The sequence below is a fragment of the Amblyomma maculatum genome, unplaced genomic scaffold (genome assembly GCF_055883805.1).
Source record: "Amblyomma maculatum isolate TAMU_Amacu unplaced genomic scaffold, ASM5588380v1 scaffold_23, whole genome shotgun sequence".
Taxonomy (NCBI): Eukaryota; Metazoa; Arthropoda; class Arachnida; order Ixodida; family Ixodidae; genus Amblyomma; species Amblyomma maculatum.
In genome coordinates, this window is record NW_028146748.1 from 1089885 (window position 1) to 1111064 (window position 21180).

The 21180-nt window shown below is 51.4% G+C and overlaps 1 protein-coding gene across 1 annotated transcript in view; it reads left to right on the forward strand.

The window, feature by feature from the left end:
- Window positions 1-247: 247 nt before the first annotated feature.
- The window catches only part of LOC146171060 (uncharacterized), a 74145-nt gene continuing 53212 nt past the window's right edge, over window positions 248-21180 (forward strand). Inside the window, exon 1 of the mRNA XM_084586527.1 lies at window positions 248-344. Within this exon, the coding sequence (XP_084442653.1) occupies window positions 248-344 (97 nt within the window). The remainder of the gene's footprint in view (window positions 345-21180) is intronic.

Consider the following 21180-nt stretch of genomic DNA (forward strand, 5'->3'; position numbering starts at 1 on the left):
CATGGGCCGCATATTTGAGCTGAGTTGCTCGACCCATCGCAAGACCACAGTGTACCATACACAAAGCAATGGTCTTACAGAAAGATTGAATAAGACGAGTGCGGACATGTTGTCAATGTACGTCGATGTGCAGCACAAGACCTGGGACGAGGTGCTGCCATACGTCGTATTTGCGTATAATACAGCCTTATAAGAAACAACGCGCTTCACACCATTTCGACTTGTTTATGGACGCAAAGTTCAGAGCATGCTCGACTCCATGCTCCCGTGCCCAGATGACTACCGGCTTTCCCCAGATGCCCAGCAATATGCCGTGCGAGCCGAGGAACCCCTCCAGCTCGCCCGTGTGGACATCGGGCGGCAGCAGACCTCTGACGCGCACCGTTACAACCTCCGGCACCACCAGGTTGACTACAAACCAGTTCGCCGTCGTGGCTTGTCAGAGAAACTCCCTTCCCGCTACTTCGGGCCGTACAAAGTGTTGCGTCGTGTGAGTAACCTCAGTTATGAAGTTATTCCAGAATTTGCCGTACAACCTATGGGAGTGGTTATTCTCGTAAGAAGAGAGAATGCGCCACGGGGGGACTAGATGCTACAGTTGCCTTCTAGCCCCGACGTGCCAGCCCTAGCAGACAGAGCTGTGACCCCCAACCCGCGGTGCGAGAAATCGCCACTGCGGCGGGTTCGGGCCAGAGGGGACAAACACCGAGTTGCGTACTCGAACAAGAGTTTATTGCACTGCTCGAGTACACGGCAAGAGAATAGCAATTAAGAACAACCGCCGTGTAGCGAGCGAAAGCCGCGTACGGGGGTGCAATAACAACCACCTAATGGGGAAGCGCGCCAAGGAGGTTAGAGGAGGAGTCTTCTCACCTGACACAGCTTCTCGCTCGCATCCCGTTGCGGTAAGAGCCTACGGTCAGCGGGCGATTCTCGGTGACGGCGGTGGTCTCCTCGGCGGAAATCATGAACCGCGCGCTGCGCGCCCATTCGCCGAAGAAGCCGAGCGAGTTGCTACAGTCGCGCTTCTCGACACGGAACGGGAGAGGAGGTCTCCCGGTTACGCCGGCAGGAAAGAGGGAAGCCCGCGGCTGCGTCGCCGCAGGCCCGGGAGGCGGCGGGGGGTGGCCAGCATGCCCTCTCCTCCGCCAACCTCTCTGCCAGCGCGCGTAATCACGCGTGTTAATTACGCGCGGGCGTTACAATGGAGGAAGGGGATTGTGAATCCCCACATCCCCCCCTCCTTAAAACCGCCGTACGGCTAAAAGTAGACACGTTCACCGAGAGATATACCGAGGGGGCCGGCTAAACGCCGTTTAACTTTTAAACCCAAAGAAAAGCGCCAATATATAAAAAGTTGCAGACAGCTCACAGCCACGGGTATCGGAGGGGGAGGCAAGGCCGATGACCACAGGAGACGACCTTGGAGCTGGGGGCACACGTGCGGCGGCCGCAGGTCCCGCTTCTTCACCGTCACTCGGCCAGCCTTGGAAGTGTCGATGGCTGCAGGCGCACTGCTGCATTCATCGTCGGTCAGCCAGGGCAGCCTGCCGGGGGACGGGCAGGAACTGCGTCTTCGCGTTGCGTAGCCTGTTGCAGGCCCCCCTCATCGGGTCGTCCGCTCGCTCCCGGTCGGCCTCTTTTCCCTCCGTCGTTGACGCCGCCGATGGCGAGGGCAGCGGGGCGCCAAGCTGCTCCCGCTGGTGAAGCCACGGCCGCGAGCACCGAACGGCGCCGAGGCGGGCTCTTTGCTGCAGCTTTCGTTGTGCTGGACGCAGGGGCCTGTTCCACGAACTCCGGCTGGCTCGCTCCGTAGCCGACCGGAAACCGTTTGTCTTGGCCCGGTTGACGGTGACAGCAGGCTCTGGCTGCGGGAACGCCAGTCCTTGGACGGCCTGCTCCTCGATGCTGCAACGGTCGTCGTGGCCTCCGCCGGCTCCCCTCCTTGCTGGCTGCAATGCTGTCTTTTCCCTAGTTACATTTTTTTTTTCTTTTTTCAAATCTACCCCCCGCTCGATCTTTTCCAAGAGAAAGCGCGTGCTTGCTCTGGAAGTAAAATGTGCTGAATATTAACAGAGCGTCCCATCCATATTCAGCACAAGAAATTACTCCCTGCGCATTGGTCAGAGTACGTCTGCTGTGGGCGCAAGTCGTAACGAGGCGCGATGCTCGAAATCCCGAGCCTTGCCTCTCGCTGCAGCTGCCTACTGGTGGGGGAGTGCGTCCTCCTCGGGCCACGCAGCGGGACTCGAATTGCGGTGCGCTTTGTGTAAAGTCTAGCTCCGCCATCTTCGCTTGCAGCTCTGTCGCGCGTCGGCGTGTGCCCAACGCAGCAACCGTGGCGTTGTTGCGAACTTATAGAGGAAGTTCTACCCATTCGACAACGTCACCATGCACATCACTAGGCAGCGAAATGACACAACTTGAAGAAAAGTCTTAGGGCCGTTCGCATGCTCAGCGATGCACACATCGTGCGATATAGCTCGTATCAGCGTGGCGTGACCAACCTCGAAGGACTCATGTGTATCCTTCGCGTGGGGAAAGGATTGCGCAAGGTGCTATCGGAGTACTGACGGCAGGGATCCAACGCGCTCACAGCAATACAAGCTGTGTAGCGCCCGCACAGGCAGCAATACCAGCATGCCCTTTGTGCGCCGCGGCCGCGCCGCTCGGCTCCCAGAGCCCGTCGAACACTGGTCGACAAAATAAAAGAAAAAACAGGATCCTACCGCGTTCCTAAAGCTCCCTTAAGGCTGACTAGGCTCCCCACTGCACTGATGGAATTAAAACGGTCAGCACTTAAACTCGGAGAAGCCGGGTAGGCCGGCCCTTCTCTGAGGCTGCGAGCCATCGCGACGAACTGGCTAACGGGCGCGGCAGAAAGGATAGTAATAACACTTCTCATGCCTTCAACGTGCGCGTGCAAAAGTACATACGCTACAACGTTGACCGTCCTCCCGTAGAGCATGGTAAGTCAAAACACTACGAGAGAATGCCCATCACACCAGCATCCGCGCGTCACCCTGCTACAGAGCGGTGGAGTCGTGTGAGATGACATCCTGCCCTCGCAGATAATTACAAGATCACAGTGGCTAGCGTCAGCTCCTGATCTCTCGCAATAATAACAGTTAAGGTGGTTTTGCTTGCTTGCCGTTGTGCAATCACCACTGCAGTATTAGAAGATACTGAAAAGTCAGTCCTGCTCACTGCCATGGCTAGTCTATGTGTGGCGTCGTACACACACAGACACTCGATTTGTCACACCTCTGGCCGCACGTTCGGGCGCCAAGATATGGAGGTGTTACTCCCGCAAGAATGCGCCACGAGGGGGCTAGACGCTAGAGTTGCCTTCTAGCCCCGACGTGCCAGCCCTAGCAGACAGAGCTGTGACCCCCAACCCGCGGTGCGAGAAATCGCCACTGCGGCGGGTTCGGGCCAGAGGGGACAAACACCGAGTTGCGTACTCGAACAAGAGTTTATTGCACTGCTCGAGTACACGGCAAGAGAATAGCAATTAAGAACAACCGCCGTGTAGCGAGCGAAAGCCGCGTACGGGGGTGCAATAACAACCACCTAATGGGGAAGCGCGCCAAGGAGGTGAGAGGAGGAGTCTTCTCACCTGACACAGCTTCTCGCTCGCATCCCGTTGCGGTAAGAGCCTACGGTCAGCGGGCGATTCTCGGTGACGGCGGTGGTCTCCTCGGCGGAAATCATGAACCGCGCGCTGCGCGCCCATTCGCCGAAGAAGCCGAGCGAGTTGCTACAGTCGCGCTTCTCGACACGGAACGGGAGAGGAGGTCTCCCGGTTACGCCGGCAGGAAAGAGGGAAGCCCGCGGCTGCGTCGCCGCAGGCCCGGGAGGCGGCGGGGGGTGGCCAGCATGCCCTCTCCTCCGCCAACCTCTCTGCCAGCGCGCGTAATCACGCGTGTTAATTACGCGCGGGCGTTACAATGGAGGAAGGGGATTGTGAATCCCCACAAACCAAAACATCGAAAGCCCAGCGCGGACATTGTGCACATTGTGCGGCTGAAGCCGTACTACCAACGATAACGTAGGGCCACCCGCTGTGACCACTATCTTCCTTTTCACACCGTTCTTACCGGCCGTCCTCATTTTGTTTGTCAATTTTTTCGGAATGGCCGGGGGGGGGGGGGGTAATGCCACCTAACATTGCAAGGTGGCGCATGGCGGAGGAGTGAAGGAAGACGAAGTTGAAAGGACGACGAAGTGTCGCTTGCGCATTTGCGTCATAACAGCTTGCTGCTGTTGTGTCTGGGCTACCCACCTGCTATCCTTGGTATCCTTAAAGGGACACTGCAGCACTTTTTGCGAAAATTGGGCTTTCAGCAGAAACCCACAGTTTTTCATGCTGCGAACTCGCATATCAGGTTGGAATTCGAAGAAGAAAGCAGAAATAGCCTTTTTAAGCAGAAATACGCAGCCCGCGCGACGGGGTTCACCGCGGGTCGCGCCGCAACCTGTGATTGGCCAAGACGTCGGGTGACGGCATTTGGAGGACCGGGGAAGCTGCCGATGCGGCTCCTTCGCTGCGCTATGTGATGATCGCAGTCCTCTGCGGCTTTGTGAATGTCATTTTGGCATGCCATTTCTACACGAATGACCATCGGGATTTTAAGCGCATGTACCCGTACCAGATGCGGCCACAAACGATGCAGCACTTCGGTTATGTGAAGCGTAAGTTTGGAATGAAAACTTGATTTGGTTAGAGTAAGGCATTTTGCAAAGTAGTGTGTGTTGTTATTAACAGAAACTACATGGCTCTCAGCGAAACCTCGGCACGTATATTCATGGAAAGGAAGGGCAGCGAACAATGCCCTAGCCGACTACCTCCGTCTCAATTATAGCATCTCGCCCCACACGAAAGGTAATTGCTGGTAAAAAGGAACCCAAGGTTTGGTGTACCAAATCCTGCTTTGAGTACCAGTCGCCGTACCTTGGAAAAACGAAAAATTTTATAGAAAGGGTGAATCAGTACACAGCTGGCACCAGACAAATGAACAATAAGCGAAGCGCGGTTGCCGAGCTCTGCAATGCATGCGAGGCGTTGGCAGGGCCATTGTAGACAAAGTCAAATGCGCGCAGAATGCTGCTTGAGTCGTACGAGATTTAGCAGACATAGAGAACCTTTCCTTATTGATCGTACTCTCACAATACACGTTTAGTGAATTGACGGCTCACGTACGTTGAAAGCCAAGCTGCGGCTCCTCCGCACCCATACCTTAAAAAGAAAACCACGTTCCGAAATGTGTTTTCACAAGAGCTTCGTCGTTTTAATTTGCAACTTAATTTGCATCCTCAGAAAACACAGGACCATGTAAAATGACGAGGCAGCAACGGGTGCAAAATCACAAGGCCATATACGAACAACTTCGATGATTGCTTCCATATCTACAGCGCGATAAACGGGACAAGAGAACACAATAACGACAAACACTGCGCTGACTGACAACTGATTTTTATTGCTTGTCCAGCCGGTATATATACCCCGCTGGAAGGCAGAGATAGAAATCAAGACACACAGATCATGAGTACACATAAAATTTTATGTGTACTCATGATGTGTGTGTCTTGATTTCTATCTCTGCCTTCCAGCGGGGTATATATACACAGGAGCAGGAAGGTGCTGGACAGAGGGATACAAAAAGATTTGTGGCCCTGCCATACGTGCATGGTCTTTCACACAATTTGAAAAATGTAGCCAGAAGGTTTAATGTTAGTGTGGTTTTCTCGGCACCAAATAAACTGTCAAAAATATGTAGCGTTGTTAAGAACAAAGCAGCAAAGCAGAAAGAAACATGTGTCGGGTGAAGCATAACTTTTCCTATGTTCCATGCAAAGTAGGAGTGATATATAAGATTCCGTTGTCTTGTGATAAAGTGTATGTGGGTCAAACAGGCAGATGTATCAATGTCCGGTTACGAGAGCACGAGAGATCATTAGAGATTGGTAGAGGATCTAATCTGGTTGTACATTGTAAGAGATGTGACGGCTGCCAACCTTATCTAACACATACAGTTATTTTGGATTCCCATCCGGCACAGATTAACCGGGAAATCATTGAGGCCAGGCATATCATTCGATTGGGTGCAAATTGCGTTAGTGAACCGTCAATCGCTTTAACAGATAATGAGGTTGAGTTTCTTGAACATGGTGTGTGTGGGGGGTTATCATGATTCTCTTGTTTAATGTGCGGTTTGGTGCTGCTTGGCTGGGTTATATATCTGTGTTTTTTTCAATAAACTTCAGTTGTGAGTCAGCGCTTGTCCTGTCTGTTCTTCTCCTCCGTGCACGTCTTTTGCGCTGTTTTTCTATCATGTAAACAGAAGAATGGGCAAAGCAGTGCTAGTGTACAACCCTAAAAACGACCGAATGATTTCATTTCGGATCCAAGGTCACCCTTGCAGCATAACAGTTATCCAAGTCTATGCACCGACCACTACTGCTGAAGAAGCTGACGTTGAGAGATTTAATGCGGACCTACAATGCCTTTTAGACCGCACCCATCATCAGACATCGTTTTTCTCGTAGGAGACTGGAATGCTAAGGTCGGGAGTGAAGAAATATCCGGAATTATAGGCAAGTTCGGCCTCGACGAGCCAAATGAAGCTGGGCAGAGGCTAGTAGAGTTTTGTCAAGAAAACAACCTGACCATAGAGAATACTCATTTTCACCAGCACAAGAGGCGCCTGTACACATGGACTTCACCGGACGGTCTGTACAGGAATCAGATCGATTATATTCTTTGCCGGCAGAGATGGAGAAGCGCTATACAAGCAGTAAAAGCAGATTGTGGGCAGATTGTGGCACCAATCATCAGCTTCTTGTTGCCAAAATTAAGCTTCGATTGAGGAAAACGCAGAAAACTAGAAGGCCTTTCAGGTATGATCTGGATCAAATTCCATTAGAATATGCTGTGGAAGTGAGGAATCGATTTCAAGAATTAGATATAGAAGACAGAGCCCGAAGAGATGTGGACTGATGTTGGTGATATAATGCAAGAAGTTGCTACTAAGGTAGTTCCAAAGCAAAAGAAATGCAAGAAAGCAAACTGGTTATCTGAAGAGGGTTTGCAAATAGCTGAGGGAAGGAGGATGGCAAAAGTTATGGGGGAAAGAGAAAGATACAAGGTTCTCAATGCGGAATTTCAGAAAATAGCAAGGAGAGATAAGAATGCCTTCCTGAACATACAGTGCCAAGCAGTTGAGGACAATAGCCAATTAAGGAACGCAAGAGCTCTGTATAAGACGATCAAAGATATCAAAGGAAGCTTCTGTGCTAAACTGGGCGTGATAAAGGACAAACGAGGCAAGGACCTCACTGAAGCCTCAGAGGTAAAGAAGAGGTGGCAGGAATACACAGAAGAACTGTACAAGAAGGACCCGAATGTGCAAACCCAACATAAGACGGTTGTGATTACTGATCTCGAGCCGTGTATCCTGAAAAGTGAAGTTGAATAGGCCTTAGCCAGCCTTGCTAAGAACAAAGCTAGCGGAATTGATGGCATTCCAGCTGAGTTGCTTCAAAACCTCAACCATGACGCTGTTAACATTCTGCATACATTATGTCCGAAGATTTGGACAACCCTGCAGTGGCCACAGGATTGGAGGAGGTCAGTTTACATCCCCATTCCAAAGAAAGGCAGTGCCAAAGATTGTGCCAACTACCGCACGATCGCGCTTATTTCACATGCTAGCAAGGTGATGTTGAAAATCCTCCAAGGTAGGCTGCAGCAGTATATGCATCGGGAGCTTCCGGAAGTGCAAGCTGGGTTTCGCAAGGGCAGAGGAACTAGAGACCAAATTGCCAACCTTCGCTGGATCATAGAAAAAGCAAGATAGTTCCAGAAACCCATCTACTTCTGCTTTATTGACTATGCGAAAGCGTTTGACTGCGTAGATCATAGCAGATTGTGGCAAGCTCTCCAAGAGATGGGAGTTCCAATTCACCTCATCTGTCTCCTCAGGAACCTGTATGAAGGGCAAGAGGCCACAGTCAGAACTGGCCATGGTCTTACTGATTGGTTTCCGATCGAGAAAGGAGTGAGGCAAGGCTGCATACTGTCGCCCTGCCTATTTAACTTATATGCAGAGTACATCATGAGGAAGGCCGGTCTGGACGAGTCTTCAGCTGGAGTGAAGATTGCTGGAAAGCGTAACAACAACCTTAGATATGCGGCTGATACCACTTTAATGGCAGAAAGTGAAGTGGAACTCAAGAGACTTCTGATGCGCGTACAAGAAGAGAGTGAGAAGTTTGGGCTTAAACTGAACATTAAAAATACAAAGATCTGGCGTCTAGCCCTATCAAGTCCTGGAGCATCAATGGACAAGAAGTGGAAGCTGTGGCAGATTTTCTGTTCTTGGACTCCAAGATTACCTCGGAAGGAGACTGCAGCCATTAAATTAGGAGACGCCTGCTTCTGGTAAAGAGAGCAATGGTTAGCCTTGACCGCCTAGTAAAGAGCAGAGACATTAGTCTGCCAACCAAGATCCGTATAACCCGTGCTATGGTCTTCCCAGTTGTGATGTATGGATGCGAGAGTTGGACTGTGAAAAAGGCTGACCGCCGAAGAATTGACGCGTTTGAATTGTGGTGCTGGCGAAGACTCTTGAGAGTTCCTTGGACTGCCAGAAGATCAAATCAGTCGATATTGTCAACCATAAACCCTGACTGCTCATTGGAGGGTCAAATTCTAAAGTTAAAGCTCAGCTACTTTGGTCATCTGATGAGAAGAAACGATGCGCTGGAGAAAGATTTGATGTTGGGAAAAGTTGAGGGTCGCCGGAGAAGGGGTAGGCAGCGAACGCGATGGTTAGATGTCATCCTCGAGGCACTGCAGATGAAGTTGTGTGATGTTAGGATGATAGTGAGAGACCGGAAAGCGTGGCGTGGCATGGTCCATAGGGTCACGAAGAGTCGGACACGTCTGAACGACTGAACTGAACTGAACTGACCTAACATCATTTTTGGGCATTTTTCAAATCTTTTCAGTGGCTGTACACGTCCTATTCAGTATCACGGACAATACAAATCGACAGTGCGACAGCTAGCGCCCTCCGTAAACTGCTTTTTCTTAGACTATCTTTAAACTCAGCTGCGCCAACCGTACGATCTCTCGCATACAACACCATAGTCCGCACAACGCTTGAATATGTCGTCATAAGTTGGGACCCGTTCACCGCGTCAAATACCGACAAACTAGAAAGCATCCAACGGAAAGCAGCAAGAGTTATCTTAAATAAATATCATCGTTGCTCAATTACGTAATTGCTTCAACAATGTGGTCTCCTTTAAATAAATGAGAGGCATCACATTTGTAGGGTAAAGTTCTTTCAGTATTGACACATCTGGTATTTTCACTTTCTCTACAAGCTATGGAACGAGACAACGACACGCAAAAGCAATAACACATCTAACCTCGAGTTATTTCCTTTAAATACTCTTACTTCTCTCTCCCCATAGTTGATTGGAACAATCTTACTAACGACGCAGTCACGCAGAAATCATTAGGATCATTTTAAGAGCACCTGAAAGAATTCAACTATTTTGTTCCGCCTTTCTGTGTTTCATTTGTGTATGTACATGCAACCACCCTGCTAATGTCTTGAACAAATACCGCAGTGTAAATAAATAAATAAACATATAACATGTGTTCAAAGTTTTGCAGCACCTGCTCGCCAAAGGCCGATAGTTTGATGCGTCATGTTTTGATCCTTGTTTGTGTACTAGAAATACATTCGCATATTCCCAGTCGCCAGGAACGTCACCAGATAGAAGATACTTTTTATATATATCTAAGAAATGGCAGGAACACCATTCTGCATACCTTTTAAGAAAGGTATTAGGGATTTCGTGGGGTCCGACGGATGTTTTCTTGTCGAGATTAAGAAGCAGGTTTAGGCCACCCTCCTGACTAATTTTAATATCTTGTAATCATTGTGTACTAGGTAATTCGTCCAGAATTGGTGTAGAGCCGCCATCACATGCAAATACGGACTCAAAATAGTCGTTAAAGAGACATGCCATTTCAGTACTATCACTAACTGTGCAAGTAACAGCTTTTTAGGAATGGAATGGGAGATTTCTGTTTTGACAAATAGCGCTGGTTGGCTACATGTGGTAGATAACGGCCGGATGGTGTTCTGGGATTGATGTCGCAGCTATTGCCGCACCATGTGCAGCTGTGCCAGCCTTTGGTGGAGGGTTTTCTGGAACAGGCTCACAACTTGATTCTGCGTGGGTTTTCTCCGGAGGTATTCATGGCACCAGTGATCCCACTTCCAATTAGCTTGTACGCAAATATGACCCTTGCCAAGACAACAGCAACCACCTTGTCCTAAGGCAGGAAGACATCCACAGAAGTTATGTAACACAGCACATGCTGCTATCATGCAGGCTACATTCTCCGGGTGGCAGAGGAGCCTCTGGTACTTTTGCAGGCACCGGAAGCGTCTTTTCAGCACGCCAACGCAGTCATCCACTACTAACCTTGTGGATGTGTATGCTGAGTTTAGAACAACTTCTTGTTGGGCGAGTTGGTGCATACTATTGTAGGAAAAAGTTGCACACAGAAAGACACACACAGGAAAAATAAACACAAGGTAGGCAGAAAGAGCCCAAATCTTCTCTTTCTGCCTACCTTCTGTTTATTTTTCCTGTATGTGTCTTTCTGTGTGCAACTTGTTTCTACAATAGTATGCCGAGTTAAATAACCGTTCTGGAGAGGCCGGATACGGATGACATGGCAATGGCAGCCACATTTCCAACAGGGTCCCCTCTAACTAGCGTAATAAATTGGCACGCGGTTAGGCCTATTCTTCGCCTTTGTCGACCTCAACAGTCTAAAGCAGCATTATAAATTTTAGAAGTCTTACGAACACAATGAGGAGTCATTGCGAGTAGCTCATTTCCAGGTTTTGCTGACAGTGACATTCATGGAGGCAACGCAAGATTTGTGACGATTCAGCAACACTGCTGCAAGCACTGCCTTGCACCTCATATCGGTATAAGTACAGCCCCATTCCAACTCCGTTTCCTGCTGCATAGGGAATAGTATGCAGTTCAGCAATGTACTACGTGTCTTATGCTTTAGCTTTTAGAAAAGCCCGAGGATGGGAATACACGCGAGGCATGTGGAGCCTACTGTAACATCTTAAGAGCAGCGCGTGTCATTGTTTTGTCCTCACAAGATGCGAGATATATACAGGGTCATGAATATTTCAGGCCCGGGTTAAAAAAATACTATGCGAAATCTACTGCACTGTTCGCCTGAAATAACGTTCCTAAAGTAGCAAAATTCGATAAGTGATTCAACATCGGTACTTTCATAGATGTATCAGAATCGACGAAAAACTGCTCTCGGCGGCGTGCACAATTTTCGCACAGTTGTCGCACAATTGTTATGCTCTACCGGGCCCATTAGAGCTTCAACCCCTTCCCTTATATATATGGGAAGGAGGAGACGTGATAGGCAGTCTGAATCGGCATGTTTGCGGCCACTCTTGTACGAGACAGTGAAGTCGTATTCCTGCAGACGAAGGGCCCATTGTGCCAGACGGCCAGATGGATCACGAAGGTTGACGAGCCAACACAGAGCATGATGGTCCGTCACAACCGTGAAATGGCGCCCATATAGGTAGCACCAAAACCGCTAACAGCGAAAACTACAGCGAGGCACTCTTGCTCCGTAACAGTGTAGTTACGCTCAGGTTTGCTGAGGGAACGGCTTGCATACGCAATTACATGCTCGCTGGTTGCCGAATGTTGCACAAGCACAGCACCAACACCAATCCCACTTTCATCAGTGTGAACTTCCGTCGGAGCGGAGGGGTTGAAGTGCCGAAGTATGGGATGTGACCTAAGCAGAAACTTTAGCTGGTGGAAAGACGCGTCACAATCTGAGGGCCAGTCGAAAGGGACGTCCTTTTGTAGAAGGGACGTCAGAGGGTAAGCGACGCCGGCAAACCTTGGGATGAATCGTCGAAAGTAGGAGCACAGCCCCAGAGAACTGCGGAGCTCCTTTTGATTCTGGGGTCTTTCAAATGCTGCAACTGCTGCAGTCTTCTGTGGATCTGGCCGAACTCCATCGCGGTCGACGAGATCTCCGAATACCAGCGCTTTCAGCCCGCCAAAACGGCACTTTTTAAAATTCAGGACAAGGCCAGCCTTCTGCAGGCAATCTAAAACAATAGCAAGTTGCGTGTTATGTTCAGTCAAAGTCCGCCCAAAAATTAACAACTTTCCCACTTGAGGCCACGCAGACCTGTGTCCATAAATCTCTCAAAAGTGGCAGTGCATTACATAGGCCGAAGGGCATCACACAGAATTCAAATAGGCCGTCCAGCGTAACAAATGCAGTTTTTTTTTTTTTGTCAGCGGGGTCCATCGGAATCTGCCAATACCCCGATCGCAAATCAACTGAAGAGAAATGAGATGCAGAGAAAAGGCAATCTAAGGCATCGTCGATGCGCGGGTGAGGATACACATCCTTTTTAGTGATGGAGTGAGGCGACGATAGTCGATGCAGAACCTCCATGCTCCGTCCTTCTTTTTTACCAGTATCACGCGATCAGCCCAAGGACTGGAGGACTCCTGAATTACGCCCCTGTTGAACATGTCTTTAACTTGCTCGGTGATCACCTTGTACTCTGACGGCGACACGCGGTATGGCTTTTGGCGGATCGAATGGGTAAATCCCGTGTTAATCTGTTAATCCTGTGGTGTGCACAGCGGAATACGTTGAGAGCCGTTTGATTGCGCCAAATCAAAGACGGACATGTGCTGGGACAATAGGTTCTTCAACATCTGTCGTTGTTAGGTTTTCAACGATGCGCTGATCGTCGAAGAAGCTTCTCGTCAGCACGCGAGTTAGTAGCGGGGTTATCAATAGAAGAAGTAAGGAGAATCACATGATTCAGGAGTCCTGTGTCTGCTTCTCTTGTGTGTGCTTTCTGTGCGGTTTATCTTTAGTCAAGCAATGCACCATCTAGCCCAATTTCAAGTTTTGTTAAGTCAGGAGAGCTGTGCTACATGAAGCTAGTTTAGAGCCCGTTGGAAAAACAACCGGTTCCGGTGAGCAATTTATAGTCCACAGTCCGGTACGGCCCTCTTTCACGCAAACCACACAATGAGGCACTAATACATTTTTCTTTACGCCCTATAAAGTAAGAGGAGCAACAGTAAACTCAAAAGAGTCATTAATAGGACGACAGGAGGACACCCGAACGCACACCGCACCATGTAGCGGTACGACGACGGCCGCAATTAGTCCGCAGGATTGTGCCGAATAAAAGGCTTCATGCGTGAAACGTGGACAACTTCAGGGCCACGGTGACGACTTTCCGGAGGAGGGTAAACAGGGGAGACGCGGTAGTTGACTGGGGAGGTTTTTGCAAGAACTGTGTAAGGACCAATGTAACGGTGCCCAAAGGCCAGGAGTGCGTAATGGGGTCCAAAGTAACACCTCTTCGCTGGGACGGAACGAAACTTGGCGATGGGTTGCATCATAGCGGCACTTGCGGTCTTCCTGGATAGCTTCCGTGATGACGCGAGCAAGCCGGCGAGATTTGGCCACTCGGGGAAAGAACTGATCAGGAAGAGAGGATGAGGAACTGGCATGTGTAGAAAGAAAAGAGGCATCAAGAAAGGTAGTGGGAGAACGGCCGTAAACGAGGAAAAACGGGGTGTAACCTGTGGTCCGCTGTATAGCCGTATTGTAGGCGAACGTAACAAAAGGAAGTATTGCGTCCCAGTTTCGGTGGTTCTGGTCGACGTACTATCATGAGCAATATGATCAAGAACACACGAGCGCGTGACAGATAGCCTCGAAACCCACTTGGGGTGATACGGTGCGGCCGCTGTGGGAAACAAAGTGGAAAGGGAACAGTTTACGAAACCGCAGCGCCCTTTCCCTTTTGTTTCCCACAGCGGCCGCACCGTATAGCCCCAAGTGGGTTTCGAGGCTATCTGCCACGCGCTCGTGTGTTCTTGCTCATATTGCTCATGATAGTACATAGACAACATGTCAGAAAGCGTGCGGTGGAACCGCTCGATCAACCCATTGGTCTGCGGGTGATAGCTGGAGGTCAATTCGCGATGTGTGGTTGAGGCCTCAAGAACTTCGGGTATACAATCGTCGACGGAGATGTCCGACCACGATCGCTGAGAAGCACTTGAGGGGCCCCATGACACAGTACGAGCGATTCCAAAAAGAAGGTCGCGACCTCGTGTGCTGAGCCATTAGGCAAGGGCAGCGGTCTCAGCGTAGCGTGTTAGGTGGTCGACGGCGGTGACGATCCAGCCATTAGGGCGAGTTGGTTAGACATGATAAACCTGGAAAGCGCATAAAAAACACACGAACAACAGCAAGAGACAGACACACGAGCGCGTGTGTCTGTCTCTTGCTGTTGTCCGTGTGTTTTTATGCGCTTTCCAGGTGTAACACTTGTATTTGCCAGTACCCACTTTTTAGGCCTAGCGACGAGAAGTATCGGGCATCTCGCCGTCGATCGAGTGCGTCGTCTATGCGGGGCAGGGGGTAAACATCCTTTTTAGTGACCAGATTGTTTTTGTAATCGACACAGCACCGCAGAGTGTTGTCCTTTCTGACGAGAGTAACCGGCGAAGCCCACGGGCTGTAGACGGCTGAATGGCACCGTCAGAAAGCATTTTCGGTGACCTGTCTTTGAATCGCTGCTCGTTCCGTTGGAGAAACGCGGTATGGGCGTTGGCATACGGGGCGCGTGGTCTCGTCTGTTATTATACGGTGCTTGAAGACCGAACATTAAGAGATAGAAAGCGTGCAGAGTGGGTCAGAGAAATAACTCAAGTTACCGACATTCTAGTAGAAATTAAGAAGAAGAAATGGACATGGGCAGGACATGTAGTGCGAAGAGAGGATAACCGATGGTCGCTGAGGGTAACAAACTGGATTCCAAGGGAAGGAAAGCGTAGCAGGGGGCGGCAGAAAGTTAGGTGGGCGGATGAGATTAAGAAGTTCGCAGGGGTCAAGTGGATGCAGCTTGCACAGAACCGGGTTAAGTGGAGAAACATGGGAGAGGCCTTCGCCCTGCAGTGGGTATAATCAGGCTGATGATGATGATGATGATGAAGACCGGAGTTCGGCCCACTGTGGAAGACGTTGCGAAGTAGTCTGCAAAATCTGCCAAGACAGCCGGAAGCAAATCCTTCTGAGCCGGCGATAACTCGGTGTTTATTTCGACAGGTGACAGAACGTGACGAGGTCCAGTGTCGTTTTGAAGGGCTTCTTCCACGGGGCACAAATGTGGACACTCCGCGACGTCTTGGAGGACGGAGATCACCGTGCCTTTGACGAGGTGCTGAAATTCGTTCGAAAAGTTGGTGAGCAGAATGGTAGTGCAGCCATCCCGTAGGTGGACGAGACAATGGGCAACATTGAGACCTCTCTCAAGCAGCAGCAGGATATGAACCTCCGCCATGCCCTCGAAGTCTTGAAATAGGTCATTCTGCACGCGCATTACGACACTGCACCGTGGTGGCACCATGACATCATCCTCCACAATACGAAGAGCATGGGTGTCGCGGCTGTCGAAGCGTGCCACTGCCCGTTTAGTCGAGAATGTGACTCGTGCCTCGTGTAGGTTGATCACAGCACCGTTTGCCTGCAGACGTTCGAGCCCCAGAATCAAATCTCTCGAACATTCACGCAAGAAAAGGAATTCCCCGACGCAGACGAAACCGCGGATGCCAATTCGGGCTTTGCACCTTCCGGCCGGACTAATGAGGTGACCTCCAGCCGTGCCAATGCTAGGGCCCAACCATGGCGTCACAACTTTGCTCAATTCCTGGGCGAGGGCGTGGCTTATCACTGAATAGTCTGCACCGGTGTCAACTAAAGCGATCGTGTCAGTTCCGTCAAGTGTCACGCACAAATCAGAAGTAGCGCGTCAGATGCTATCGCTACCCTGCCCCTGTGAGAAATCAGCGTATCGGTGTATCGGCGGCGAAGGATCTTCAATTTTTACGACAGCAGCGGCCTTGCCTCCGGGGACCGCTGGAATTAGTTTTCCCGGTGTAGACTGGGAGAACGTCGCTCAGTATTGCTGGCGTCTCTGCGAGGGCTTGGGGAACGGTACCGCAGCGGAGAGGACGATCCTGAGTCATAGCGCCTGTATCTCCCAGGCCTCTGATGAGCTGACAGATGAGCTTCAATTTCGGGCGGCCGTTCGCCGTTCCGTGGACAGGGCGCATCGGGTCCGAAGCCGCGAAGTCCCACTCGGCGATACGAACATGCACGGTAAAGGTGACCGGCCTCCCCGCAGTGGTAGCAGATTGGCTTGCGGTCCCGCGTACGCCACACGTCCGACTTGCGAGGGCGTGGAACAGGCACCACAGCTTGAGCCGATGCGTCATACGGACTGATGTGGCTTACCACCGGTGTCGGGTCAATAGGACCACAGGCAGCTGCTTGACGTGCAATGAACGCGTACGTTCGTTTTTTGTTGACCCGTGGAGGCATGGTAGCGACAGGATCGTAGGCAGCTGCCTGACGAACAACGGATGTGTGCGTGGGTATTTCATCGACGCGCTGCAGCACGTTAGTGACCGGGAATTCATGAGCAGCCTTGCGTACTTCATCTCTGACGACTTCGGTCAATGATGTCATTGGCGCACTTTGAAGCAGACGGAAACGTTGGAGTTCCTCTCGAACAACCGACCGAATGAGGTCACGTAAGGCGTCCGCACTGCCTCCATGACACGACGAAAAAACATCTGGGGCCAGGCTGCTGACATCTAAGATGTACTGCCGGGCCCGTTGTTGGAGCGTCGTTTCCATGGTCGCTGCCTCTGCGAGGAATTCAGCAACGGTACGCGGTGGATTGTGAACGAGGCCCGCAAACAGCTCCTGCTTAATGCCTTCTTCACAGCACATGCGCGCACTTTCATTTGGCCGTTGGTTTTTGGACTGAAGTGCAGCTTCAGCTTTCTCGCGGCGGTCGGCGTTGGGGAAGGTGTTCAGAAGTTCACGGCAAACTGCTTGCCAGGTGGTAAGGGCGGTCTCATGGTTTTAGAACCACGTACGCGCAGACTCTTCTAGGTCGACGTAAACATTATTGAGCTTTCGCTCGTCACTCCAGCCGTTGTACCGAGCCACTCGCTCAAAGGTCGTCAGCCAATCCTCAGTGTCTACGAAGACGTCGCCGTGAAAAGATGGTGGTGTTCGTGGCGGGTGGCAAAGGATCGGAGCTGCGAGCCTGGGATCAGTCGCCATGTCGAGGTGGCTCGAGAGTTGCGGCTGCGTGACTCTCGTAGGGGTGGAAAGGGACCCAACTTCAGGCGACTGTCCGCAGAGGCGGGGACTGAGTCACTGGTTGACCGGAGTCAGATCCGTCGTGAAGCGTGTAAACGTGGGAAAGCGTACCCAGCGCACTCCACCAGACTGTAACGGGTATTGCGCCAAACGTCCAGGCAACGCCCTCAGCCTAGAAGACTGCCGAAGTCCCAGAGCGGCCCGAGCAGCAGTCTGAGCGTGATTACATTCAACCAACTTCGTCGTCTATGCCAACCAGCAACGTCTACGTCTTCATCGTCTACGTCAACTAGCCACTGATTGTCCCTGCTTCGTCGTCGACTATAGGTTGCATCAACATTGTAGTGTGGTAATCTTCATCGTTATAGCCACTGACATGCGTCGCGTGCTGCCGCTCTCAAGGACGAAGAAGTTGGTCGTTGCCTGTGTGGTTCACCACGTCATACGCCCCGCTGTGATTTCATACCGAGCAGCTGGATCCATCTGTGTCGACTGAATAAACACACCCCTACAATTGGTGAAGGTGCTGCTGGTACGTTCCCGTCCACACTGGAACTAAGAAACCGCACATTACCCTCTGTTCCAGCATGCCGGACGACACTGCCTAGACATCGTCGCCCCTCCCAACCACCGTGCTGTGTTCTGGAGCTCTACGGCAGCGTGATCCGTGCCTATTCAGTGGCACAGCGGACCAAGACATCGACGATTGGTTGTCGGCATATGAGCGCGTCAGTAGCTACAAAAGATGGGACGACGCTATCAAGCTAAGTAACGTAATTTTTATCTGACTGACGTGACGAACCTCTGGTTTCGCAACCATGAGGCAGACCTGCCATCTTGGTCTGCATTTAAAAAGAATTTTGAGGAAGTGTTCGGCTGCCCTGCAGTTCGCAAGCTCCGTGCAGAACCACGCTTGCGTGAGCGCACTCAGCATGCTGAAGAGTCGTTCACCAGTTATATAGAAGAGTTCGTGGACCTGTGCAAGCGTGTCGATCCGCTAATGTCCGAAGCGGATAAGATCGAAAACATCATGAAAGGAGTTAAATTTCTTATATATGGATGATGTGGCGTTCCAGATGGTCCGTTGCTCAGGAGACACGTTGCAGGAAACAGATGGGACTTTTCGAGCGCTACGAGTACTTTATTGAACGGGTCAAAAACACATTTTGCTCTCGCGAACACAGTTCGCGACTTCCTGCCCCCAGTCGTAAGTCGGCAGTCAGTCTGTTCTTCGTCTCCCCCTCCTCGCGCCCAAACACCCTTCTTAAGTATACATTTTCAACATACTGGTGACCAATCTCGTGGCCAATCGGAGGAAAAGAGCTTCTTCGAGCCAATCAGAATGACAAAGCCACATTTTAAATAGCCAATGCAGCATTGGCACCTCCGCGATTGGTCCCTCGCGAGCACCGCGTGCCTCCCACCAATCGTTCGCCCTTTCCCCCTGTGGAGCGACGCCCAGATACTCTCTCAAAATCAGAGGCGAGACAAAACAAATTAGCAAAGACACATGAACGCCCTTTCACTTTCACCAGCAATGCATACACATGCAAGGGCACACAGGGCTTCACCCTTTCCCCCTGTGAAGACGACGCACAGATACTTTCTCAAAATCAGAGGCGAGACAAAACAAATTAGCAAAGACACATGAACGCCCTTTCACTTTCACCAGCAATGCATACACATGCAAGGGCACACAGGGCTTCACTCTTTCCCCCTGTGGAGACGACGCACAGATACTTTCTCAAAATCAGGGGCGAGACAAAACAAATGAGCAAAGACACATGAACGCCTTTTCACTTTCACCAGCAATGCATACACGTGCAAGGGCACACAGGGCAGCACGAAATACGAGGGTAGTGTCCGGATCCCGCTGGCCGTAAGCAGAGCGGGAAAAAGAAGAAATTTATTGCTACCACGCTCATCAACACGAGCGCCGTGTGCTGCGGCGATGTTTTCATTAACTTTAGAACCAACGGCACCGGATGTGCCCTACTGTTCTCCCGCGTCTTGGCCGGCTCAGCGAGAGCGCCGCGGGGATATTTATGTTCACGCGAGAGTCGACAGCTCGACGGCGCGGTGCGCGCCTTTCCGCTCGAATACTACAAAGGCATCGCATTAGAAACGGCACCCCCGGCTTGCGCAGCCAGAAACACGAGACCGCTCGTGTGTAAACGTCGCGCTTCCCGAGCAACCGTCCGTTTTCGTGTTTTGTTTTGACAGCTTACGGTTGCGTCGGTGCCGTCCCATCGGTAATGCGCTGAGCAGGGAAGTCATAAACCTTCGCCCGTTATTGGCCTGAGCTGACAGGTTAAACGATGACGCGGTTTGCTCTCCGCAGTCTCCGCGTCGCCGGCACGCCTGACTTGTACGGATCTGTCTTTGAAACTGAAACAACGTGTGCTACCTGTAAGAATACCCTGGGTTTCCCACGCGGCTGCAACAGCAACCAGCACACTCCTCCGGTCGCACAGGCCAAAGGTCACTGTAGCGTGCACATTTGCAGGCCCCTTAAGTGGCACGAGCGGCAGATGCGGCGCAGGTTGTTTTCCCCGAGAGTCATAAATCCCGCGTCTGGCGCCGTGATGCCTATTCTGTTTCACGGTCCGACCACCACGTCCCAAGGTCTCAGTCCCGAACTCCCGGTCAAATAACTTTTCCTCGCGTATTCAAGTTCAACGGGCGCCCAGACACATCTTCATAAAAAAAACCTGACAACAAAGTTAACGATCAGAAAGAAAAGACAAACAGAAGAAGCGAGCCGGCTGTTTTGGAGCGCTCCCCTCCTCCACAACGGCCCAGAAACTTAACAAAAGGCATCTCTGAAGACGCGTGCCAGACGCTTGCCAGAGCTACGACGTGCTTTGCAAGAAGCGCGCTTCTACCCGGCGGTCCGGTGTTAGAGACGTTGCCATCTCTACACTAGCGCTGGGCAATCCTACCCCATCGGAGGACAGCCCTTTGCATCAACAAATCAAAGCCTTCGTTCGAGAAGAGGTCGCCCGCCAGCTATCACTGGTCCCTCAGTTACGGGATGCTGGCCGCCTTGCTCCTGACATGGCTCCGTCTTTGGCCCCTACCATACGGCGTGCCATGCAAGATGACATCGCTGATGTCCTTCCGCCCAGCTCCATGCTCCCGCCCAGCCCTGTGCTGCCGCCCAGCTCCGTGCCGGCGCAAATAACGGTACCACTGACTTCCGCCCCAAGTGGCGGCCATGCCGCTAATGCCATCAGCATCTCTTTCCTACCAGGCCGCTCCTTCCAACCTTCCTTCGCCTTTGCCTGGGTCTGCATTCCATGTCCCTATTCCAAGGGTACGCCAACGCCCTACAAACCCTTGGCGTACCGCGCACAACCGGCCAATCTGCTACTCTTGCGGGCTGCCGGGCCATATCGCATGCCTTTGTCGCGAACGCCTTCCACCTTCTCGACCTGACCTCTGGAATTACTACTACGACACATAACAGCCCTCGCCGAGAACTCGGCCCGGTTCCGACTTTGTATCTCGTGACAACCAGATGTATACAACTCGCCGATCATCGTCCCCTCGTCGCCGTTCCCCGTCCCCGCTTCCCCGACGTTCTACTGGCGCTGCTGAGGGCAAGAACTGCGCTTGGTTCGAACACTACAAGTCCTCCGTTTTCTCCCGCTAACGTAATACAAGTATTTGTCGACGGCGTCGTAGTTCTCGCTCTTGTCGACACGGGCGCTGCCGTATCCGTCATCAGTGAAGCTCTTTGCCGTCGTCTTCGTAAGTTGACCACCGCGCTTTGCGACTTTTCACTTCGCACCACCTCATCACAGCGCATTCATCCCTCAGCGGCGTGCACGGCCCGTGTTCTCATCGAAGACGTCTTATACACCATC